Source organism: Emys orbicularis, chromosome 13 (assembly GCF_028017835.1).
Source record: "Emys orbicularis isolate rEmyOrb1 chromosome 13, rEmyOrb1.hap1, whole genome shotgun sequence".
Lineage (NCBI taxonomy): Eukaryota > Metazoa > Chordata > Testudines > Emydidae > Emys > Emys orbicularis.
Genome location: NC_088695.1, coordinates 43,349,617 through 43,376,406, shown reverse-complemented (window position 1 = coordinate 43,376,406; position 26,790 = coordinate 43,349,617). Strand labels below are relative to the sequence as shown.

The 26,790-nt window shown below is 44.5% G+C and overlaps 1 protein-coding gene across 1 annotated transcript in view; it reads left to right on the top strand.

Annotated features, from left to right (window-relative positions):
* The first annotated feature begins 8,435 nt into the window (after positions 1 to 8,435).
* The window catches only part of CACNG4 (calcium voltage-gated channel auxiliary subunit gamma 4), a 56,933-nt gene continuing 38,578 nt past the window's right edge, over positions 8,436 to 26,790 (top strand). Inside the window, exon 1 of the mRNA XM_065416105.1 lies at positions 8,436 to 8,658. Within this exon, the coding sequence (XP_065272177.1) occupies positions 8,436 to 8,658 (223 nt within the window). The remainder of the gene's footprint in view (positions 8,659 to 26,790) is intronic.

Below are 26,790 nucleotides of genomic sequence, written 5' to 3'. Positions count from 1 at the left end.
GCTTTCCATGCAAAAAGTATAGTGGGAAAACCAATCCCATGCACAGCAGCATTTGGGTTTGTATTCTATGGCTACTGTATTTTATTAACTGGCTCTAATTCATTTCTACTTTCTATGGGCCAAATCCTTTCTTTGGCCCAGCCTGAATTACGGGGCCACAAAACGAGGAGTCCCACAGGAAATCTCATTCTCAGGCATTGGAATGACAGCAGAACTCCTCTGTGATACGCTGCAGCTGCTACATGTCACCCTTACTGGGGGAGATTGGCTGGTGGATCCATGTGGCTGGAAAACTATGGTCTCATCCCACCTTATCCTGCTTTCTAATTCCTTTTCTGTGCTGGGGGCACCTGAGGAGCACAGTTCCATGGCATCCAGGAGTTGCACGTCTACTGGACTGGAGCTCCCTGAACCCTGGGGTGCTGATCCATGACTAGGGTGCCCAGGTGCTATGGTCATACTAATAATTAAGCATAGTAATAAATGCTCCGCCAGGTTTAAAATACCTGTCTTCTGCTGCTTCGGTATCTCACTCCTGCTCTGCCACAAAGCGCGGGGGCACACAGATCTCTTTTTAAATGAAAAGTGTATTAAACTTAAATGTCTGGGGGGAGGCTGATGATTCATTCTGCTTTGGATTTCACCCAAACTGGTTCTGCTATCCCTAATAGAAAGATTTTCACTTAAGGGGAGTTTACTAGAGGCACAGTTAGGCACCTAACTTCCACCGAAAGTCAAAGCAAGCCTTATGCACCCAACTCCCATTTTTGATTTTGAAAATCCCCCCCTCCATTTGCTCATAGGCATTTCTGTAGCCCTCCCTGTTGTCTTAGCATCTGACTACCTCCCAAATGTAATGACTTTCAGAGATAGGAAAGCATTATCCTCTATTACAGGTGGAGAATCAGAGGCATGGAGTGAGTAAGCGACTTAAGCTATGTCTACCCTACCACTTTTGTCAGTATAACTTATGCCACTTAGGGGTATGAAAAAAACACACCCACCGAGCAACATAAGTTACGTCGACAGAAGCGCCGCTCGTTGTGAGTGGTTTAATTATGTCGACGGGCGAGCTCTCTCCCATTGGCCTAGAGCAGCTACATGAGAGATTGTACAGCAGTGCAGTTGCATCGGGAGAGCTGTGTAGCTGTAAGCTCTCTAATGTAGACATGGCCTTACTAAGGGCTTGTCTACATTACTCGCTGGATCGATGGGCAGCGATCGATCCAGCGGGGGTCGATTTATTGCGTCTAGTCTAGACGTGATAAATCAACCGCCGAGCACTCTCCCGTCGACTCCGGTACGCCACCGGGGCGATAGGCGCAGACAGTGTTGACGGGAGAGCGTCAGCAGTCGACCTACCACAGTGAAGACACTGCGGTAAGTAGATCTAAGTACGTTATTCACGTATCTGAAGTTGCGTAACTTAGATCGATTTCCCGCCTCCTAAAGCTCACACAGGAAGCCTGTGGCAGAGGTGGGAATAAAACTCAGGAAACCTGATTACCACAAATGCAAATACAGAGCTAAGGCCTGTAGTCCTTGCTGGGTTTTTACTCAGGCAAAAATCAACAGGATTTTGCCTAAGTAAGGCTGTGCGAAAATGGAGTAAGGCTGTCATTCGGACCATTACTTTCAATGGCAGTAACAGCAGCTTCTACTTCACAGGCTCATGGGGAGGTTCTGTTAGCAGATGGTTGTACAGTGCTTTGAAGATGGAAAGCCCTGTTTAAGTGCTAAGCAGTAGCATTAGAAAATCAAAATTGCATATGTGTTCACATTCCTCATTCTTTGCATTTCATTTGCTGATCTTTGCTTCAGGGTATGAAGAGCTTTTGTTTGTTCCTTAGATGATGACCCTACCATCTATTAACCTGAAATGATGCAGGTCATCTTTCAGTCCTGACAGGGTTTTAGATTTTCTCCTGCAGGTAAGGTTTTTGGTGAGCAGTATCTTGTTGTCTAACTGTCATGCAGGCTGATCTTTTACATTTCCTTGTTGAGTTTAAATGTCATGCTGTTCATGTAGATGAGTTTTAAGGTGTTCCCCTCCCCCACCCCAATTATTCCCTTTCCAGTGCATCCAAATCATATGCCTGGCACTCGAGCCCATAACCTGGGGGATCATCTTTGACTCACACTTCTTTTTAGGTCCTCACATCCAGGCTAGGCCTAAATCTTGCTGATTCTTTTTGCAGAACATCTCTAAGGGTATGTGTACATTGCAGCTGGGAGCAAGCCTGAGTAGACAGATGTGCTAGCTCTGCTCAAGCTAACATGCTAAAAATAGCAATATGGATGTTACAGCGTGCGCTAGATGCCTGCGTACATACCCAGGGGTCCAGGCGGGTGGCAAGCTTGGGTGGCTAACCCACGCCACAACATCCACCGTGCTATTTTAGCACACTAGCTCAAACAGGGGCATACTCCCAGCTCCAGTCTAAACATACTGTGACGGGTTGGATCACAGAAACCCCCTTGGGAACTGCCAACTGATGTGCCGAGACTAATTCTACCCCTGCTTTCTCTGCCAGCCTGGGAATCCAGCATCCTGTCTTCTTGAGCCAGACATGCCAGTCTGCTCCAACACAGACCCAGGGTCTGAACCACGTGTCTCAAAGCTGCAGACTTAACTGAAAGCAACTTACAGAAGTGTTTCTGTCTTTAACACTCAGATGCCCAACTCCCAATGGGGTCTAAACCCCAAATAAATCCGTTTTACCCTGTATAAAGCTTATACAGGGTAAACTCATAAATTGTTAGCCCTCTACAACACTGATAGAGAGATATGCACAGCTGTTCCCCCCACCCAGGTATTAATACATACTCTGGGTTAATTAATAAGTAAAAAGTGATTTTATTATTTAAATGGTTCCAAGTAGTAACAGACAGAACAAAGTGAATTACCAAGTAAAATAAAATAAAACACGCAAATCTAAGTCTAATACAGTAATAAAACTGAATACAGATAAAATCTCACCCTCAGAGATGTTTCAATAAGTTTCTTTCTCAGACTGGATGCCTTCCTAGTCTGGGCACAATCCTTTCCCCTGGTACAGCCCTTGTTCCAGCTCAGGTGGTAACTAGGGGATTTCTCATGATGGCTGCCCCTTTGTTCTGTTCCACCCACTTATATATCTTTTGCATAAAGTGGGAATCCTTTGTCCCTCTGGGTTCCCACCGCTCCTTCTCAATGGAAAAACACCAGGTTAAGGATGGATTCCAGTTCAGGTGACATGATCACATGTCACTGTAAGACCCCAAGCCTTCATTCCTCCCTGCCTGACTCACAGGAAGGTTTGCCTGCAAACAGAGCCATCCACAGTCAATTGTCCTGGTTAATGGGAGCCATCAAGGTTCCAAACCACCATTAATGGCTCACACGTTGCATAATTACAATAGGCCCTCAGAGTTATATTTTATATTTCTAGTTTCAGATACAAGAGTGATACATTTATACAAATAAGATGACCACACTCAGTAGATTATAAGCTTTGTAATGATACCTTACAAGAGACCTTTTGCATGAAGCATATTCCAGTTACATTATATTCATACTCATTGGCATATTTTCATAAAATCATATAGAGTGCAACGTCACACATACCTTAAGCTGTGACCTTCGTATCCATCCATGCAGCTAAAAACTCTCTTCCAAACTTTCATCCATGCTGCCCCTTGAGAGGAACTCCCCCAAAACATCTGCAAAACTACCTCATCCTCCTTCAAATCCCTCTTTTAAAACTCTGCTTTTCTCTAATGCCTGCAAAAAAATTGACAATGGATAAGCGACTGGTGTGCTGACTCATAGACTTTAAGGCCAGAAGGGACCATCTTGATCGTCTAGTCTGACCTCCTCCACATTGCAGGCCACAGAATCTCACCCACCCACTCCTCTAATAGACCCATAACCTCTGGCTGAGTCACTGCTGTCTTCCTCAAATCATGATTTAAAGACTTCCAATTACAGAGAATTCACTGTTTACACTAGTTTAAACCTGCAAGAGACCCAGGCCCCAAGTTGCAAAGGAAGGTAAACCCGTCCCCTCCCCACCACGGTCTCTGCCAAACTGATCCGGGGGGAAATTCCTTCCCGACCCCAAATCTTGCAATCAGTTAGACCCTGAGTATGTGGGCAAGACCCACCAGGCAGATACCTGAAAAAGAATTCTCTGTAGCGGGGGGGGGGCTCTATGTATTTTGCAGCCCCAAGCACGGCAGTCAGGCGGCTTTTGGTGGCATGCCTGCGGGAGGTCCGCCGGTCCCGCGCCTTCGGCGTACCCGCCGCCGAATTGCCGCCGAAACCGTGGGATCGGCGGACCTCCCGCATGCACGCTGCCAAAGGCTGCCTGACTGCCGCCCTCACAGCGACCGGCAGGCCGCCCACCGCGGCTTGCCGCCCCAGGCACGCGCTTGCTGCGCTGGTGCCTGGAGCCGCCCCTGCTCTGTAGTAACTTGGAGCCCACCCTTATTTTATCTTATTGTTTCCTTGCACTCCCCTATCTATTCATCTGTATCCATATGTTTGTTATCTTAGATAGTAAACTCTCTGGGGCAGGGACTGTCTGTTGGTTCAGTGCTTGTACAGCACCTAACACAATGGGTCTTGATCCATTCGTAGGGCTCCTAGGTGTTATGGTAATACAAATAATAACTGTTTAGTGGCAGAGAAAACCCTGGTGTACTTAGCCAGCTTCTCTGAACTACATTTCAATGCATCCAGTTGATCTGTAACCTCTCCATACTGTCGCACGGTTGAGTAACGTGGACACTGTGCTGCTCAGACAGGGCAAAGCTGAAGGCTTTCCACCCAAAATGCCAATGTCGTCTATTGGGCATAAAGTGGAATGACTTCATTTATAATGCAGATGTTTACAGTGGCTCTGGTCTACAGACTACTGGGGCTATTGTCCGCAGACGGCATCTTACACTTTTCGGTCTTGTTGCAAGAATGCCACAAGACATTCTGTCAAACGTCATTCTGTGGGTGGCTTGTAACATCTGGGATAAAATTCCACCAATCGAGCGGTGGAGGCGGCTCAGAGGCAGACCTCCAACACATGGGTGTGTCAAATCTGTTCCGATGTTGGACTCTTGACCGCTCAAGCCCTTGTGGCTGCACAGGAACGGACCAAATGGCTAACGATCGCTATGGCCGACTGTTCAGCTAAGCGCTGAAGAAGAACCAGGTGATCTGTACTTAAAGAAGTGATTGAGAGCTAGCTAGTCCTGAAGCTCTTACTCATTACTTATTCAGGCAAAACCCAACTGATTTCAATAGAAAGTACTGCTCACAGCTTCAGAGTACTGTGTAAACATCAGCTATCTGGTATTCATAAAACAATCAAAACCTACACTAAAAGAACACTATTAAGTATGTAAAGTGAAGTATGTGATCATGTAATTAAAGACTGTACCATAATGCATATGAACAAAGGGACCAAATGAAGGTTGAACAGACAACCTTAATTCTGGCATTTCCTAACTTTTGATTGCTTGATTTTGCAAGCTAAATCATGTTCTCTTCATGTCATTTTTGTGTGTAATATAAATATTGTTTTGTCTTTTTCTTCTATCTACTGCCCCTTTAAATCTCTAAGGACTCGGCTGTGGGCAGAGGAAGGCAGACATTCTGTATTCATTTCAGTGCAAACTTTGCTCCCACATTTTGATTCAAATTCACACTGACTTCAATGTGGATGTCACAAAAGGTAGACTAGAGGAGCCTGAATAACCCCCAGGATTAAGAGATCCTAAGTACTTCCCTGACAGACATCATAAATGAAAAATGGCTCTGAAAGAACTCTCCAGAATCTACTTAATCAAAGATGTTTTTTTAATTTTTCTTTAAAAAACACACTGTCCTTTGAAATACAGTTCAACGTTGGAACCCTGAACAATGCAGTCACAAAGGATGGGGATTCACAAAGCTACTTAGGTTCCTAACACCCAGTAAATCAATACAGTTGTGAATCTCACCCAGAAATACCTGCAAGCATCTAAATGAACTGCACTGGATCAGACCTATTTTTCTGGAGGTTTGTAGCTCTCGTCCTCCCACACCGTAATTCAAACACACAAAACTAGTGCTGCCACATTCACCCAACACAAATACATATCAACCGATCAGCATTGCTTTCCAGTCATCTGACTCGTCATTCAGAGAAAGGAGGGGCAGGACTGATGTGCTTACTATGATCAGACACGGGAAAGGGAAACAGTGGTAGCATGGTGAAAATGTGTTTAGACATTTCTCCCATCAGCATTCTCCCGGAGAAAACATTTTCACATCCTGATCCACTCCCATTCCCCAAAAGAAAATAGGAGCCAGAATATGCACCTATCATGTTGTTTTGTGCTTGATCATAGAATAAGGGCTGGTCCACATGGAGAAATTTACCAGCATACTTATATTGCTATAATTATATCTCTACAACTTCCCCGTGGACACTCTTAATCCAACATAAGAGTGTCCAGATGGGGAGTTGTGGTATAATTATACTGGCATCATTATGCTGGTAAATTCCCCCATGTAGACAAGCTGCAAGAATCCCTTTCCAAAAGGGTTCAGAGAGTCTGAAATCTCTCCTGCCCACAGTTCTAAACTGAAGCAGCTAATATGAAAGAGTCTTTGTTAAATCAACAGGCTTTCTGTTTTCAAAATGTGTTCCTTTTATCTTTGAAATCCTCTGCAACTGAAATGAACTCCACCCCAAATCAATTTCCCTACAGCACATCTTTCCCTGAAAAAGCGCTCTGTGGAAACTGGAAAGGCTGTCTTTTTCACCAACAGAAGTTGCGCTGATAAAAGATATTACCTCACCCATCTTGTCTCTATCGTTCCTTCTTGGCAGAAAGCATGTCATTGGTGGTTTTTTTAGATAAGATTTCCATCCAGTTTAATAGTATAGTTATAATTTATTAATATTACAGGTAAGACCCACTATATGTTAGCTACAGAACAAAAATAAAAGAGCACATGGTCCTTGTCTCAAAGAATTTACAATCCCCACCCAGACAAGTAGCCCTACATTTGACTGTTGTGAAGTGATGCCAGATCTGAGGTTTTTGTGGAGCTGTTGCATTGGACTGCATCAGGGTGGGAATTTTTAAGGCTCGGTAGGAGCGGCAAAACTTGTTCTCTATTGAGGCAGTGAAAACGTGGCACTTCCGTGGTGGGTTGCCTTGTGGGTCCAGATATTTTTGGTACAATGGTAGCAGCCAAACCTATTCTCTGGTTAGGCGTTGGAATTTGAGGGGTTGGGACCAAATCCTAACTGGATCCAGCAGGATTGAGGTGCCAGATCCAGATATTTGCAGGGTTGCTACACCGAGATCTGGGCATTTCCACCCCTACAGCTCCCATCCTCCCTCCCCCGGGGTGTGTTTACCAGCTGTGGGTGCCCCCTTTTTAACACTCTTCTGCTCCAAGAAAGTGTTGTCTTTTCTCTCCCTGGATGGACTCTTGTCCCTGGGTGGAGGTGCCTCTTCCGCTCTTCTCCCCCTGGCAGGAGAATGGATTTTCTCCTCTCCATCTTCTCCCTCCTTGGGGGCATGGCAGCATGGAGACAGAGATTCCTGACCTATGGTGCTTTCCCCACCCATCTTCTCTCACCGAGAAACAGGATCCCAGGGGACTATGTCTCCCCTAGTCACTGTCTTCCCAGGGATTCCCTGCACATCTCTCCCCACTTCTTCCGCCCAGGGGATAGCTCCTTCCCTCTCCCTGGCTCAGGGAGTGGATCCCTGGGCATGCACTACCCTTCCTCCACCCCTGCCCACCAGGAGATGATGTCGGGGACCTGGGAGGGGGGGGTCGCTCTCTTTCCACATACACCGCCTATGAGTAGCAGGCTTGGGGGGGAGGACTGAGGACCAGGGACAGGCGCCTGCAGGGGAGGGCGAATGCTCCAGGCAGGGGGCTGGCGGTGCCTGGAACACGGGGGCCACCCAGCTTCCACAAAGCCTCTCCCGCAGCAGCGAGGGCGCCTGGTTAGCCCCCAGGAGCTGGACTGGGGCGTTCTCGCCAGTGCCTGGCCAAGCTCGGTCTGCGCCCCCCCCCCCCCCCCGCCCCAGCCTGAGAATTACCTAGTGGTCCAGCGAGGAGAGGCGGAGCCTCCGCCGCCGCCGAAGCCCCCTCTGCTTCCTCAGCTAGCTGCTCCGCGGAGTTTGGCTGCTGTGTGCTGGAGGGGGGACCCGGGGCTAGGAAGGCGGGGGATCTAGCTTCTCCCGCCGGGCTCGCTGTCCCCTGTGCACCGGGGAGGAGGCGAGCCCCTCCCCAGGGAGACTTGGGGCATTGTCCCCCCCATGCCCGGGCTGGGTGGATGGCAGGCGGGGGAAGCCGCAGCGGACGGGCGGTGCTGGTGGGGGGAAGGCAGCGCCTTGCCTCGGTCCATTGCTGCCCCCTGAGCCGGCGCGGGGGGCTATGAAGCACCATGGTGTGGTGTGACCGCGGGGTCCAGATGCTGCTGACCACGGTGGGAGCCTTCGCCGCCTTCAGCCTCATGGCCATCGCCATCGGCACCGACTACTGGCTCTACTCCAGCGCCCACATCTGCAACGGGACCAACCTCAGCATGGAGGAGCCGCAGAGCCAGCCCCGCAAGGCGAAGGGGGACCTCACGCACTCCGGGCTCTGGCGGATCTGCTGTCTGGAAGGTACGGCCCGGGCTGGGGGCAGGGGACAGGGGGGTGGGGCTGGGTGGGAGCGCAGGGCAGGAAGCAAAGATGCAGGAAAGTAACTTCCCGGCCCAGGCTGGGCTCTGCCCCGGCCAGCCAGACCCTAGACGCAGCCGGACTCTCCGCCTCGGGCTAGGAGGGAGGAGGAGGTTGTTGCCTAGGTAACCGGTCTCTCGGCGATTGCTATGGGAACCCGACCTCGGATGGGGATGCCTGGCCCGGGGTAGCTGCCCTCTCCGAGCCCCGCTCTCTGCCCGCGCTCCTGGGCGCACACAGACTGGTGCCGCTGAGAGAAAGGCAAGCGCGGCTGGGCGCCTGGCTGGTGTGGTGGGACCCGCCCTTTCATCTTGGGGGGGTGTATGAGAGTGACGGGGGGGGGGTCCTAGTTTCTCTCCGGACTGACCCTGCGGACCATTACTGAAGCCCCTGCAGTGTGTGCTCAGCAAACGCCCGGAGACCGGGAACCTGCCCTAAGGGGCTGCACCGCTAAACAATGGGATCTGAATCAGACTAACAAGACCCCCCCGCGCGCCCCAGTTACAAGCTAAACCCCCCAGAGGGGTCAGGACGTCTCGGCTGTTCAGGGGGGCTTAGCGCGGCAGACTGGGAAAGCCCCCCAGAAAGGAAGCAGCCCCCGGCAGCCAAGCGCCCTGAGCACCTGGCTGTGGGGAAGGAAGCCGGCCGAGGGGGATCCAGGCCCTCAGGTGCTGGCAAGGGGAGCCGGGCTGCTGTGGCGCTGAAATCTCCACTCTGCCTGGTGCCTCGGCAGGTTGTGGGGAAGGGAAACTTTACCAACACTCAGACCGGACCAGCGATAATTCAGAGACGGGCAGTGATTACAGTGTCGATTTTTTTCCTTAGTTGTGGCATCTCTAGAAGCACTTTTAACCTGTTGTAATCTTCTCCGCTCCGCTACTGATGTAAAAGGTTCCGGGGGAAGATAGTTTTTCTCTGGCAGTGGCCCGCTTTGCTACCTGATGAATCATTACTTAGGCAATATGTTGCATAGTCTCAGAAGAAAAATGCTTTTCAGTCAAAACATGGAAGCATCACAGCCGTTTGAAACCTGCCCTGGTTTGATTGGCAATACAGATGCTTTGTTTTGCAATTCCTTAAAGGATCCCAACACGTGACCTGATTTTTCTTTTTAAATTACATCTAGCAAATGTGAGTCTGAGCCTGAGCGAGGCTGAGCATCCTCAACTCCCCTTGAAAATCATGGGGCCAAATTTTGAGGTCCTGGCCAAGTTTGGTCTTCTGACTTCCAGGCTCTATGTTCATTGGAAAAGTAGGTTCCTCCGCACCCATCAAGAGTTGCTCAGCACAGTTTGCAGGATTGGGGCCGTCATATCTGAGGTGAAATCCTGCCGTCACTGGAATCAATGGGATTTTTGCCATTGACTTAAGTGGAGCCAAGATTTCACCTTGATCTTTAAAGAATCTCATAATTAGATGCCTAATCCTGCTTCCCTTGAAACCATTGGGAGGTTTTTTACCTTGACTTCAATTGGCCCTAGATCAGCCTCTTTGTACAAAAGTAAAGCATCTAGTAACGTGTTGAGAGCTGGGCAAATATTGCAGATAAACGTCCACTAATATCTGTCTACACTGTTCACACTGTGGTCCCCTTTTGCTTTGAAGATGTGAGCAATCAAATTTTACTTGCACGGGTATTTGCACCTGCAAAGTCACATATAGAAGAAATTGGGTTTAGGAGTTTAAACATTCATCTATTCAGGGAAGCGAACAGATACCATGTGACTTATCTAACCAATCTCAATGAAGCAACGCTTATTGACATTCAAATATTCATGATCATACCACAAAGTAAAAAAATCTGAAAGTTATTTGTCAAATTCAAAGAATGAATAAATCTGAGAAAATTGATATCTGTTCATGGATAAGTAGAAAGAGAGGCTACATTCATCAGATAAATAATTCATTGCAAATTATTCACTCTTTTCCAACACTCTCTTTGAAAGTATATTGTACAGGTACATGAAAATATCAAAGTTTAAAATCACATCAAGACACCTTGGTTTCAGTAGTGTAGGTTTTTGATGTTTTAAAAAATAATAAAGGAATGTCTAAAAAGATACCCAAGTAAACATGAGTGACAATCTGAGTTAATCAGTTTGCATAGATGGTTCTTTTATTAAAGTCATAATATAATACTTAAAATTCTGATGAGGGAGACAGTGGGAAAACATTTTCAGGTTATGAATGTTTATGTTTAATTTAAGTAGTCTGGTTTGAAGACTCGTTTTTAGAACTCTGGTTTTATGGGTTTATTTGTTTAATAATCACTATAAAAAGCCACTTCATTAATTTTTCTGGGTTTAACACCACCTGACTTATCTCAGTGACAGATCTAAGACGTAAACATTCATAAGCTGGAAATTTGTTAACCTCTTACATTGATACTGGCATGAATCAAGTGTTAGATGTGAGTGTATTTCAGGTCAGTTGAAATTGTCCATTAAAATATTGTTAACCTATATCTGTGAAAATGTACAATCTTCATTTCAAACTGTTACATATCAAGACTCAGAAAATTCCAAATTTTCAAAGAGAAAATGTTGAAACACATAGGAAAAGATAGTGCCTTCTCTGAGCCGGAGGCGTTCTTTAGTGTTTTCCTCTTTTCCACATTGTTTAACAAATCCGCAACTAGTAGATAAATACAATTTAGGGCTCTGGCAAATTCTCTTTTTTGGTTGGGATTCTGTTTGGGCTGAAATCATGTTGTCCAAATCAGTTCTATGGATTGCAGTCACACTAAAATAACACTTATGCAAAATTAGTTTAGTTTCTGGTCAATTAATACACAATTTTGGTCTTTTTATCATGTTTCTTTCAGGGGTGGAAGTTGGAGGCTCACTAGGTCTTAGATGGCTTTAGGGGTTCTCACAACAATTTTTTTGGTGGCCTCTGCAGCTCTGACAATTTCCCCTAAAATATTTAATTAATGTTAGAAAAAACAAATGCATATGCACATATACGTGGCCAAATCGTTGTAATTTATTTATATAGGATTTTTTTTTTGCAGACTCAATATTAAAAAGAATGTACAGTTGTCTCTATTCTTTACTGGACCTAAACAGAATAGAAACACAAATAAGGTGCTTTGCAGGTTCTTGTCTTTTTTCTTGTTGTTTCTTTTGCTTGCTTTTTTTAAGACTTGCTAGCTACTAATATTAACAAATATCACTTTTCATAGCGGACTAACTCAGTCCCAGCAAACCTGGGGACAAATTAAGCCCTGGATGGGAAGGTGGGTATGGAGGCAGCGGGGGGGGGGGGGGGTCAGGTGTGATGGGAGGGGTGAGCTTGGGGCCAGAGCCTGCCACCGTGTGGCTGGGGAATGGAGCCTGAACCCCATGGCTGGAGCCTGCCACCCACCACCCAAGGTCTGAAGCCTGACCCTACCGCCCCGGGAACTCACTGGCTGCCTGCTCCTCCAGCTTTTGTGTCTCGGGGGGGGGGGAGGGGGCAGGTCCCAACCACTACTGGCAGCCCCGGAGGAGGGGCCATTGCTTTGTGCCCCCCCATCACTGCCCAGGAGGCTGTGGCTGCAAGAAAAGCTCCTGGTAGCCTCATGTAGCCACAGTGGCTGCATTTGAGAAATGTTGCTTTTAACAGTAGCACTATTTCCCAAAGGATTTAATACGTATATCTAATTTATCCATTCTTAAATAACAAACTGTTAAAAAATTCCCCAGTGGTAATGTGCATATACTTATAGGAGAAATTGCAGCTTCATGCCTCTTTTACTGATCTTAGAGTAATGGTCTAGAACCTGCATAATCTGTAGAAGGCAGACCCATAACAGTAGCCCATAACTGTGATCTGTTTTTAACTATATGATTTGGTTGCAGTCTAGGGGACAGATCGTCAAGTGGTGTAACTTATCATAGCTCCATAATGGAACTGTGACAGTTGATGCCAATTGAGCATTTGTGGTCAATGGGTTCAATCCTGCAAACACTACCAGGTGTAAAGCTTCCTACTATGAATAGCCCCACTGAAATCAAGATAAGCTAAGTTAGAGAAACATACAGCTACACATAATTTTTCTGTAGCTTCTACTAATATGGTATATATCTAGTACCACCTGGTTTGATGTGTGTATTGAAACCTAACCTAGAAAAATTGTGGTATGTTTTAAAACCACCACCATATCCTTCCCTGAAATAGTCATACTGTAGTCAATAGAACTAGTCACAGTAGACAGTAGTACTCCCAGTGTTTACAGGACTGGGCCCTATGACATTAAAATAGGAAATTGGGAAATGTATTTGTTGTTTGAAATTATTCAAAGAGTGTTTTATTAAACATTTGAGTGTATGGATTACCCCTGAACTATTTGCTGTGACTGTTGCTTTGAATATTCACTGTTTTGTAATTTGCTATTTGTGTTGTGTGATTGGTCACTTAATTCACATGGGTATTGTTTGTGCTCCTTGACTGGATGGCTGACACATTTATAAACTGGAGAAAAGCACGAGCGAATCATTTATGGCTCAAGCATTTGCACAAATGCCTATTTGCACAATTATCTGCAACACGTCTGTCATGGATGAATGCACATTCACTTGGGTATTTGTGACATGTTCTGCTTCTGTGGACATCCTTGCAAACAAAAGAAAATTTGCTTGTACAATGTTTGAGGCAAGCACATAAAAGGAAGTTACTATCCAAGGTGAATACTATAAGAGCAAGTTCATGGTTCTTACTCAAACAAGTAATTCATGAACACTTTTCCATCTCAAAATGCTCCGTTCATATGAGCCTATACTCATGCTGTGCAAATAGATAGCTGTATGTGGAAAACACAAAGATGAGTGAATGTATCATGCAGTACTTATGGGTGTGCAACTAACTATTTCTTGGGCACAGTACATATTCTGCAGGTACAGCTGAGGCTTGAACATTTAGCACCAAATGTTTTAAAACAAAACAAAACACACTTGAGAAGGGCTCTAAGAATCAGCCCAGATCTTCATTCTCTTCCAGTCCATGCATTCTTCTGATTCCCCCTTTTTTTGCTTATGATTAAAACACGTCACTTTCCCTTCATGATGTTAAAGAATTTGTGCTGCATGGATCAGTTTTAAACATGGTTCTTATGGATCCAGTATTATCCTTGTAGCACTTGTGCAGTAGGAATTTGCCAAAAGCTGGGTGAATTATTTTTGACAGACTTTTTAAGCTAATTTTTCTATTTATGGCATTTTGCTTGCTAGATCGAGTTTCTGAGCTTGAAGCAGCTTGTTTGGAAACAGAGTTTAAATCTCTTCTAATTTCTGACCTCAGATTATCACACTGTGGGTCTTTAAAAACTGGGAAAAGCTGCGTTAGAGGAGCTGCTAGCAGAACCTATACTAAAGGATCGATCTGTTCTCTAAAAAAACGAGGGTCTCTACATGCGCTTCCTTCATCATTTTCAATGGCAGATCTCAAAATACAGCATGGATTTAGCACCACATCCGTTTTTCCTATATTGCTGTATGAAACATGTAGATTGGGAGTCAATTTATTGCATATGTGACTTATTCGTTGATGGATTAATTTACCCTCTTCAATCAAGTACATAGCCAATAAGGAGTATCAGGCTACACAGGATTTCTTTACATAGCTTTCAGGAAGTCAGAGATCCCAGTGCAAAGCCAAGAACCCAAGGACATTCTGTGCATTAGTGACACTCCTCAGAGGCCATAAACCAATGGAAGCATATCTGTAATCCAGATGTTAATGTTTTTTTCATCTGTGGAAGATGTAATGTGGATAATATGCATTTTACTTAATAGTTTCAGAATATCATATGTGGGAAGAGTCAAGGACACAACAAATTATACATAGTAGGTTGACTACATATTGTGCTGGTGTGGTATATATAATGTATACGGTACGCAGTCATAGAGGTGTGTGTGCGATATAGCTATATGCAGGTATTTTGTGACAGGAGCAATCTCTAACAGGAACTGAGAATGCAGGCAAATATGGAACTATATTTTTCTGGTCCTACATATGGCTCAGTGACATGGGTTACACAATTGCAAAAGACTTTATTTCTTATGTGATGATCACACTTACTGTACTGATCTATGTTATATATGGTAAGGCAGTGGCTAGGAAAGCCACTCTGGATGGGTCAGTCAGAAAGGACACATGACTGGCATAAGAAAGCTTAACTAGATGGACCCTCTCTGCTGTTATACAGAGTGAGCTGCATAGGTTAAACACTGACTTTGGGCTGTGTCCTGCAAGATGCTGCGCACCATAAACCACATTAAAAAGTTGGGGGTGGGGGAGTAGCAGTGAGTGTGTATCCATCCTAGAACCACAGCAAGCTTTACATCAATAGAGACAGCAAGAAATGGCCAGGGACGTCTCCTTCTCATCTCCTCCCCTCCCATCCCCTCAACCCAATGGCTGAACCTATGCCTTCAACTGCAATTGAGGCCAATTATTGCTATCTTTCATCACCCAAAAGTCTGCTAGGTGCTTGGCAGGAGAGACGAATCATACATAGTCTGCATGCCAAAGAGCTGACCAGCTACTTTCATACATGAGACAACAAAAAGGCAAACAGAGCAGCAGGAGAAAGGATGGTTTTATGGTTAAGGCACTGGACTAGGAATCAGGCGATCTAGGTTCTATAATCCAGAGATTTGCTAATTTCCTATATAATCTTGGGAAAGTCATTTAATCTTTCTGTGCCTCAGTTCCCCATCTGTACATCAGGGATAATAGTACTTTTTTATCCCTAACTTTTGTCTGTCTTGTCTGTTTAGATCATACGGTCTTTGGGGCAGGGACAGTCTATTGCTGGTGGATTCTCTGCACCTTGAAGTCTCTAAACCACGATTTGAGGACTTCAATAGCTCAGACATAGGTTAGGGGTTTGATACAGGAGTGGATGGGTGAGATTCTGTGGCCTGCATTGTGCAGGAGGTCAGACTAGACAGTCATAATGGTCCCTTCTGACCTTAAAGTCTATGATTCTATGATTCTATTACTCTGAACAGGTCTACACTATGGGGTTAAGTCGACCTAAGTTACACAACTCCAGCTAAGTGAATAACATAGCTGGAGTCAATGTACCTGAGGTCGACTTATTGCGATGTCTACACCATGCTGGGTCGACGGGAGAAACTCTTTCATCGACTTACTTTATGCTTCTCGTTCCGGAGTTGACGGGAGAGCAATTGGCAGTCGATTTAGCTATCTAGACCCGCTAAATCAACCCCCAGTGGATCGATCGCTGCAGGGTTGATCCACCGGTAAGTGGAAACAAGCCCTCTGAGTTTGTACAGTATCTAGTACAGTGGGTCACCAGTCTGAGTTTAGACTTCTAGATGCTGCCATAACACAATAACAACAGGGAAGAGGGGGTGGGGAAAGATAGGCAATAAGATTATACAGTTACTCAGCAAAGGTGTGTACACAGTACAGGTGAATTAAGTATTTTGTTTGCATAGTGTCCTATAAAATGGTAAATATTATATTAATGTGCCTTGGTAGTAAAAGTTTCACGTCAGTCTTCAGGGGTTCCCAAGCTGTGGTATGCATACCCCTGGGGGGGAGGGGGTGCGTGAGACATCTCTAGAGGGCACACAGTAGAAATTGTGTCGTGGTGAATTTTATTTATTATTTTATTTATTGCATTTTCATAATGGACTACTCAGACAAAACTTTAAAATTCTTTGGGAATGTGTTATATAAAATGTGGTAGTTAATTTCCTTCAAGATGACCAATGAGAACAAAGCTACACAGAGATGCTGCCATACAGAGCCCTCACCTCCAATCACCATACAGCACAGGTTCACTTACCCAGCTTCTATCCAGTCTAACTGAACTCAGAATTTGGGGGGGAGGGGAGGGGGTTCGGTTGTATACATCGCACTATAACTAAGTGTACTTAAGAGTGAAATATGGACAGCTGGCTAAAGACATGTAGTGTTAAGAAGAGCACACAAAGTATCAGTGATGAGAAGGGTAGGGGTATTCGGGGAGCTGGTACATCTAGAAAGGGGTAAGCAGGCAGCTGGTAGATCTGGAAGGGGGTATGCAATAGGAAAAGTTTGGGAACCTCTGATGATCTAATGGTCTCTTCTGGACATAAATTCTATGAAAGTTCTCCTGTCATTATACAAAGCATAAATCCACTGGAACTTTGCATTTAAGCATGCAGATTTCGAGAGACAGGATCTGGCCCTAAACATTCACAGCCTGATTCTCCTCTTCCTTACACTCATGTACATTTGGAGTACTTTCTTGGAAGTCAGTGGAATTATGCCAGTATAAAACTGGTGTAAGTAAGAGAAAAATGGGCCCCACCTGTTCAGTGAAACGTCTCTTTCCAGTTCTGCTTTTCTGAGCCAGGAATCATCTCATTACAAAAATCGTACTTCCTAATATTTTTTGTCACACTGGAATACTGGTCTATTTCAGAATTTAACTTTACTTTGTGCTCATCTTCATTTTAAATTTCCTGGCATGCATCTTTATGATGTTGCAGGGTCAGCAGCCAGACTCTTACAAAGAGATGCCAAGGTGTCAGACAAAGGGTAGTAGAATAAACAAACTAAACACACACCTGTCCGGATATCCGAGAGACTGAAACATATTTATAAGTGCTGTACAGAAAAAAATATTATTTTATCACCCATCTGAGCTGGTTATTTTGCTCCACTCCAGCAACACAAGGCAGTTGTAACCCCAGTTTAAACAGCCATTTCAATCAGCGTAGCACAACGCAGCTGGAGCGTTTCAGTGAATCTTGCCCAGGAACTTTTACATGTAAGCAATAGTTGAAGAACAGCACAGGCTCTGTAATAATAAGTAAGTCTATCTGCTCATAGGACCCCTAGCTGTTAAGTATTGAGCTCCCTCATCTTCCACTGACGTCAATGAACAACTGAAGCACAATCAAAAAGAATTTCATTTCCAAATACAGTACTGTGTCTTCTCTATCTTTTCACTGGCTCACATTTTCTACCTTGTGCCAATGTGTCTGTCTTTTTATGTACATTTTGGTTTGTCAAAACATGATTGATTTAGTCCTGTCTCTTCATTTTCTAGGTCTCCCTGACCTGCATTTTCTTTATTTGTTCTAGTCATTTGTTCTCCATTCCCAAAATACATCTCTTTCTTTTACCTTGATAGAAGACACTTAGAGTTACAAAGCAGAGAATGGCTTCTGTCCATATGTTCTTTCATAATAGCCTTCCACACATCTGTAAGTAACTTTTGCTGGTTCTAGGTGGACTGGAGATAGATTTCCCTTCAAACTGGATTTCTGGTTGTTTCATTTATGTATTTTATTTTGCCAGTTTTAATAGACTTTGGATCAAATTCAAAGAAGTTTTATCCACTTACCTGCCAGTGAATCTGGCCCTCTGCCAGTGTGTGGTAATACAAGCACCATTGTTCAGCCCTGCCTTGTTACTTCTTCTTGTTCATGTGTTATAACTTTTCCTCTATAAAAAAGGTGTCTTCAAAATTAACTTTCAGTGACTGCAAGATTCTTTCATGACACAAACCAACAAAGACTGAACATTCTGCCCCAGGTAGAAATCCAAGGATCTGTAGTTCCTCTCTATTCTCAAGCCTCCTTGTTCTCTTCTCTGGCAACCAAAAAAGTTCTGATCACAAAGTTATTGAAGGTTGGTCTGATGCCTCACTTACATGCATCTGTTTTCTCCACCTCTTTTGCTTCGTCTCCAGTGTGTTTATGCAGGGTTCTATTTACTTTTAAATAATACTTCACATTCTTCAAAATAAATCAAAGTTACCATGTATCTAATTATATATCTAGAGGATCCAGTGGTAACAGAAACATGATGTCATGATGGTTGGAGGGCAGGAAGCATATGACAAAGGAAGAGAGGAACTATTACGGAAAAATTGCATTTTCCCGCAGGTTGTCAGTCTTGGTTTAAATTAATCCCATTAATTATTGTTTTTCTGGTATTCTCCCGTTTAATTGCTATCTTGGTTTGTGCCACTGGGTTATGTCGTTTGAATGTTTCTCCTTTAGCTGATCCCACTAACTCAATAGTGCTGAATATTTCAAAGATATTCGGGAGAAGAAAACATTCTCTATTGAACAAAGCTCCATCCTCACTTCATATTCATTTTTTTCCAGTGTTAGATAATAACTGTTTTTAAACCATTGCCTGTTTTTATACAGATTTCAGATCAGTTTTCATCTGTTCTTATGCCTTAAATAACTCATTTTAGTATTGAATATGGATGATTGAACATTCTCTCTTGTCCCAAATTGTGACGTTTAATGAGGTTTAGACAGTTTATTCTGCCTTATTTGTTTCCCAAAGGCACAGTTTATGTATGGTAGCTGTGAGGCATTAAATAGAAACCAGGACATGTCACAGTTATGACTTGAAACAGGATATTGCCTGGAGGAGCAATGCCTAACTGAAATCAAATCTAAAACATATCAAATATACCTATTTTATAGCTCAACAAATAATGTTGATTGCTATAATCAAAAAATTCTGGATAATTTTGTGTGAGAATTACCTTGCTTTTTGTCATCCCTCCTCCTCAATCATTCAGCTGTACATCCTCTAGTGAGATTGCAAGCTCTTTGGAGTTGGGCCAGTTCCTATTTGTAAAGAGCCCTTGTACACTTTTAGTGCTATGTAACTAATATCAATAACATGTGTATAAAGGGTGTGTGTATTTATGTGTGTATATACGCATGTCTGTAGGAATGTGTATATAGTACATTTCTGGTCCATATGGCCTGGGGAACACTGAAAACTTTTGGATAACTTGGCATTTGGATAAACCGAAGTGCTATTTTGCTACTTTTGATCCAACATAGGGCTATATGGGGGACACACTGTGGATTTGGATAACTAGGATTTTTGGATAAAGAGAATTTACAAAACTGGAATGATACTATATATAACATTAATATAAGATGCATAAAATGTTTTTAAAAACATTATTAAGTTTGTGAAGTCAAGCAATCAAAAGTTAGAATATGCCAGAAGTAAGGTTGCCTTCATATTGACACCCACATGGGTCATCAGTATGGTTGGAACCGTTAGCACCACTGCAGAGACCTCTGTCACTTGAATAACTGATAGCAGTAGTAGGTTGTTATCCTCTATGTGAATCAGCACATAGGACACTTTGCTGGTGGGTTTCACGGGTATTTGCTGACAACAGACGAATGGTGAGACTCAGGGACCTATTCCAGGCTGTGGAGGGGAGTGTGCACTAGTGGGCACTGACTCTTCTGCCCATTCTCCCCAAGCGTGACCCCCTTTCTGCCCAGTGCTAGTGCTGTCTCTTCCCCATTCCCGGCTCCTCATCCTAGTCCCATTCTCCTCACCTAGGCAGTCCCATTGTCCACTCCTCATGCTGCTGATCCCCATCCTTTCTTCCTTACCCAGAAAGACCTAGTCTCATGCCTCTCTACTCCCTATCCCAGTCTGAGTCTCCACTTGCTACCACTCCCAGTCTTCTTGCCCATTCATTCCCTCTCCCACCCACTTCACCCCTGGCTTCTTGTCCCCTGTTTGCCCAGCCACCCTTTGGGGCTAGCACATGCACAGTCCAACCACTCCTAGGAGCTGTCAGGAGATAGAGCGTGCTCAGTTGCTCTCTGGAGATGTAGTCTGTTCAACATTGGGAGGAACAGTGAGAGGCCTGAGCATGCAGGGCTGGCTCTAGGATTTTTGCTGCCTCAAGCAAAACATTTTTTGGCCGCCCCCCTTTTTTTTCGTGCCCCCCCACCCCCAGCCCCGCCCTGCCCCAACTCCACCTCTTCCGCACCCCTTCCTCAGATCCCCAGCCCCGCCTCCTCCCCCGGGCGTGCTGCATTCCCCCCCCATTTCTTCCTGTGGGCCCCCCGCGACCTCCCGCCCTAGCTCACCTCCGCTCCGCCTGCTCCCCTGGGCGCGCCGCCGCTCCGCTTCTCAGGCGAAGGAGGGCGGAGAAGCGGAGCAGCGGCGCGTTCAGGGGAGCAGGCGGAGCGGAGGTGAGCTAGGGTGGGGGGGGCCGCAGGAAGTAACAGGGGGGTAGAGGAACCACTCCCCGCTCCAGCTCACCTCCGCTCCACCACCGCTGCCTCCCCCAAGCGCCCCGCCGCTCGGCTTCTTCCCCCTCCCTCCCAGCATTGCTGTGCGAAACAGCTGTTTCGCGCGCAGCAAGCCTGGGAGGGAGGGGGGAGAAGCGGAGTGGCGGTGGCGGAGCAGAGGCGAGCTGGGGCGGTGGGGGCACTTTTTCCCCATGCCCCGGAGTCAGCGCCTATGATGGCCGGTGCCAGAATGCTGCCCCTAGAAATGTGCCGCCCCAAGCACCTGCTTGTTTTGCTGGTGCCTGGAGCCGGACCTGTGAGCATGCTAATTGTGCACAGAATCTTTGGAGATTTTAGCTAAAATCTAAGTCTCTACTGAACATGTGAAAGCTGAGGGGTTTTTTTTATTTTTAATAAGCTGGACACATTTTGGTGGATTTTCACAGGAACAGCAAAAGGCACATCCCTGACCCAAAAGTCACTCCCTTGCCAAATTTCAAGTCCCTTTTTCAAAGCATGGGGCCAATGGAGCTTGTAAAAGAAAAGGTCATCATCAGTTATTTAACATTGCAAAACAATGTATTTTTCCCTAGCCTCATTCTCAAAAATGGCTGAACCATTTTGGTTGACATTTTCCAAATAAAATTCAGCCCAAAGAAGACACCCAATATCAAAAATTTCAGCCCAAATGGTTAAAATTTGGCAAAGTTATAAGCAACTGAAAAGAGGGGTTTGCAATGGGAAGTATTAGGCAACCATAATAATAAGGGATATTACCACATACAGAGCATATAAAATTCATAATATAAAGAATATTAACTCAGTAGTCTAAGTAACAGATTGGAAGTGGCTTCTTGTAACCTCAGCTTCAAATCTTGGCCTGAGACTCAGCTGTTCACCCTTCTGTAGTACAGTGGACCCATAATTGTAGGAACACTAATCTTACAAATGACTAGTATATGAATCATTTTCCCCAAAAGAAAAAAATGCAGAACTAAAGTGATGTCAATGAAGAACAAGGAGACATCCCTTCACATTCTGATGATGGCTTATGTGCATTAGAAATCGTTTTGCACGCTTTGAAGGAAGAAGAAAGTGATGCAGTGCACCATACTTGAAATTATGCAATATACTGACCATAATTTTGAGATGTTCCATTTTATGAGGTTCTCAGTTTTATGAATTCCTCAGTCCCCAGTGAGTTTGTAAAATAGGGGTTCTGCTGCATATAATCTGAGCATAGATTGAGTGCTCAGGTATTTACAGTGACAGGGAGTTTGAGAGAGGGAGTAAAATTTTCAAAGTACTTAAGTGACTTAGGAGCCTATTTTCAAAAGTGACTTTTCATTGAACACCAAATGGGACTTAAGCACGTAAGTGACTTAGGAGCCTTTGGAAATGTTACCTGAGCCCTTAAAATCTAAGGCTCTATCTGTTCCATATGAGAATTAAAGCTCCTGTGGCACTTTTCATTAGTGTGTCTGCCCTGTAACTAGACAAAATTTCCCCTCTGTTGTGCTATGCACTGTACCCCTTGCTGGTGTGCGGCACTGCTTTTTCAGTGGTAGCAGATGCATATTGTTTGCAAAGTGCTTTAGAATCCTTTAAGACGAAAGGTGCTATATAAAATATGGACCGTGCACTAGTAATAACAAATACTACATTCAGAGTACATTTTCTAATGATAATCACTCAGAAGATTCAGTTGGAACCTACTACCTCATATTTTTTTTATTAATGGGAAGTCTAATTTATATTTTGATATCAATTTTGATATCAAACAAATTAAAAAGCAGCTGCCCTTGTTGATCTATCCAATGTGATTGAAAGAGATTTACTCTGAAAATCTGCCTTCTACAACTCTTTCCCTTATTTTGATTTGAGATCTTGTCCTGATTTTTCAAGACTGACTTTGTAGCTAGCTGTAGCCACTTTCCAGTGACCCTTTCTCATTTTACGTACAGCTCGGTATCTAAAGGGTGAAATCCTGGCTGGAAACAGTCTTTGGGCACAGCGGAAACCTGTAGAGAAGGAAATAGAGGCCAGAAATCTTCCACCTGGATTCCAGATCCACTCTAAGGCCCCGATTCTGCAAAAAGGCAGCACATGCTTAGCTTTGCAGGATCAATAGGACTGCTCACATGTATAAAATTGAGCAGATGTGTAAGTCTTTTGGGGATGAGGGCCCAAATCTGTAGAGCAACCACGCTACAGATGAAGATACAGAGGGGCATTCTGGGGCAGGACCGACAGGAATAACCTGCACTGAGAAGGCTGTGGAAGTGGCTGCAGATGGCTAAAATATGGCACATGCTTATATTGCTTTTATAGCACTAATGTGCACCTGTTTTGGTGGCCAGCTGCCACAGAATTTGGCCCTAAATGTGTGTTTATGCCCTATATTAAAAGAGGCATTAGAATCAACATGTCATTAGGCATGTGCCTAGGCGACATAGTGTAGGCTAATGAACATGATCACAATACTAAATTAATAATTGACTTTTTTTACACATATGCATGCTTAAAACTGGATGCGAACTAAGCGACACTTGTGCCATCACCAGTTTATAATTAAAATGCAGTGCTTGAATGAAAATGTAAGCTTCAATTAGCCAGCATGCTCCTTCCCACTTCCCCTTCCGGCTTTGCTTCCCACTGAAAAGCAACGCTAACAAGAAGCTCACATTTATTATCGGAGTTTTTCCTGGAGCTGTGCATTGAAACATGCTCACATCTGAGTCCTTTCACCGAAGACATTTTTTCGCTTCAGCAGTTTGGCATGCCGTACAAAGGCACTCTGATTTTTAGTGATGTTCACCTCCTCTTACATAAAAATGTTTTCTGTTGCACTCACTGGCCATATTCTTTGGTGTTAGTTAAAGTCCAGGTGCATGGGTTAATGGCAAGCTGAATGGGTAGTTAAGCATTTGTATCATAGTACAGTGGGTTACTTTTGTTGCCCCTCCCTGTAGTACACTGAGAACTGGGTTTTTCTGAAAGCTCGGCATCATAGACATTAAAGCTAGAAAACACATGTGATCTAGCTCATAATCCTGGCTGTGCAGGAATATTCCATTCAGTGTGTCATTTGTGAAATCTGCTGGTTAGATTGCCCAAGAGATGGAGCTTCCACCATCTTTTTTGAAGAGACTATTCCACAGTTTAATCTCACCATTACAAAGATTTTTTTTTTTAAATATGGCCTACATTTTCCTTATCTTAATTTCATCCCATTATTCCTAGTTAGGTCCCTTTGGATTAGTACTCAATAGCTCTTTGTTGCTTACACGTCACACTTAGCCAAGATGTGAATATTTTTAGTTCTTATAAATTGGTGTCCTCCTCCCCTTTCATTGTTTTAGTTGCTCTTCTCTGGGTTCTGTTCCTGGTTCTGCCACTGGCCCGCTGGCTGACCTGGGCAAGCTACTTCACCGCTTTTTCCCCTCTGTGAGGTGGCGGTAATGTAAAGTGCTTTGAGCTCTAGGGATGAAAAGTGTTAAATAAAAATTAGGTATTATTTTATTCTTCTTCTCTGAATTCCCTGTAATTTGTTGATATCGTCATGCCCAGGAATGAATTCAGTATTTTCGGAGTAGCCCTGTCAGAGCCATAAGAGAGGAAGCAAGGTCTAGTGCTAGACTGGGCCCCGGGAGCACTGATTCAATTCCCTGCTCCGCCACAGATGTCCTGTGTGACCTTGGGCAAGTCATTTAGGCCCAGAGCCTCAAAGGTGTTTAGGCACTTAGCCTCCCATTAAAATCAATGGGCGCTACGCACCTAAATGCCCTTTGAGGACCTGAGCCCTCGTGCCTCAGTTTCTCATCTGTAAAATGGGGATAATAGCCTTTCCCTACCTCACAGGGGTGGCATGAGGATAAATACATTAAAGATTGGGAGGCGCTCACATACTTTTATGGCTGCTATTACTGCAGTATCTCAGATCATTAGGGTTCTATGATGCTTATGATTAGAGCTGGGCTCAACATACAGAAGTAGAATCTAGATTTCAAACACTCCAAAGTCCAGGAGTGATTAGACCCAGGGTTGCGTTTGGCCATAGTTAAGATTGGTTCTCTTTGCAAAATTCAAATATGAGTCCTGCGTGCGACAGACCGACAAGATCCTGAACAAACCTGATTCAATTGAGTTAAACCTTATTGAAGTAGGGTTAATACCTCTGGGGGTACATCCTAGTAAAAATGCAATTGTATATGTGTTATTGTGGCATTATATGTACCGTCTCTAGTAGGGAGGGGGATGCTAATGTACTTCCTCCATTATCAGCCCTTTTAAGCTACCTCCCCCCTCACCCCCCGGAGACGTTCGCTTATACTAGTTCAGACTGGATTCTCCAAGGACCAATAAAGAAAGGAGTTTTGGATAAATAGCCTGATTATACGCTGACCCAGCACATGGACAGGACCCCTGGCCCATTGCGGGCTACAATCCTTAGGGTAGGGTTGGGAGGACTGGGCCTACTGAGTCCCCATAAGACTGGGTGCTTGTTCTGAGCTGAAGCTGTGATGACATGGGCTGTGTCTACACTACAGCCTATGTTGCTCAGGGGTGTATGGACCGCGCTATGTCGGCGGGAGAGCTCCTCTTGCCAACGTAGCTTCTGCCATTCGTGGAGGTGATTTAATTATGCCGACGGTCGGCATAGAGCATCTTCACCAAACGTGCTGTGGCAGCACAGCTGTGCTGCGCTGTACATGTAGCCATGGCCTTGGTAACCAGAAGGAATGCCCCTTGGGTGGGGGTTTGAAGGCCTGGTCCTGCCAGAGCCCATGTTAGGCTTGGGGTGGACTCTGGTAAGCTCTTTAGCGTGCATGTAGGTTCTTTCATTGCTTTTAATATGTTTTCTCTGCAATGCTTTGTCACCTGATGAGTAAAGTGTTGTGTAGTACTTATGACTGTAGCATTTACACCTGTTAACCATCTCTGAAGAGAAAGCCAGACGGTGTCCTTGGCAACCTGTCTGTGCTGGGAAATGCACAGTGAAGAAGGTAGGGAACTGTGCAGCCTGGAAATACCCCAGTCAGAAGGGAAAGGGGCACCCAAGAAAGGCAACGGCTGGGGAGCTGGAAGCCTGAGGGCTGGGCCACCAAGGGGAAATACAGGTTCAGTTGACCTGAACTGTGACACTGATTTTGTGCTTTGATCCAGGACTTTGGTTCAGGCCCACCTCTACTTACCGTTTTTTCATTGTTTAACTTCAGTTGGATATTGTGAACGACTGATATCTAGTCCTCTATTCTTGCTTTGTATCAAAGACAACTTATTTCGAAAGATAAATGACAAGATATTATTTAGCGACCCAAAGTTTAATGTAGAAAGGTCTGTACATTAGAACTCTTGTGTCAGTCATCTGGTACAGTCCAAAGTCTAGCCATCAAGTTGATGTAATCATGCTAGCTCCATTTGTAAGCGGCTCCTATTTCTTGCCAGTTCTTGATAAAACCAGAAATAACGGGTCACTTGTTTGCAACGTGTTTATGTAGCCTTTTAATCCAGAGCAATACACAAGATAATGTTCTGATTTGTTTCCCAACAATCTGTGCGAATGCCATGGGGAGAGAGGGTGTGCCAGCAATATTGAATATGACTCTACACTCCCCTTCTTCCTGTGCCATAGTTTAACTCTTTGCTGAAGCACAGGCCAGAGTTCAGTCTTTTCAGGCCATTTCCAACAGCATTACACAGAGTTAAACCTCAGGGCTGTTGTATGTAAAACCCTGGTAAATAGATGGGAATAGTCCCCGGTCAGTTTCAGAGAGTGAGCACCATACACTTTCCTAGTAAAACAAAATGCACACAAAACACATTGTAAGTAGTATAAAATATTGTAAGTAGTATTTGAAATACTAGGAATAACTTTTAAACAAAAGCTATTAAACAGTAAATCCACCGTTGTAAATTTATACAGACCTTCCCCCTTTTGTTTTGGTTAGAGACATTCAGATGCAAGGTTTCAACATAACGTTTTCTATACTTTAGCCTCCAACACCGAAACACATTCCCCTCTGATCTTCTCTCAGAGGTGACATATCCA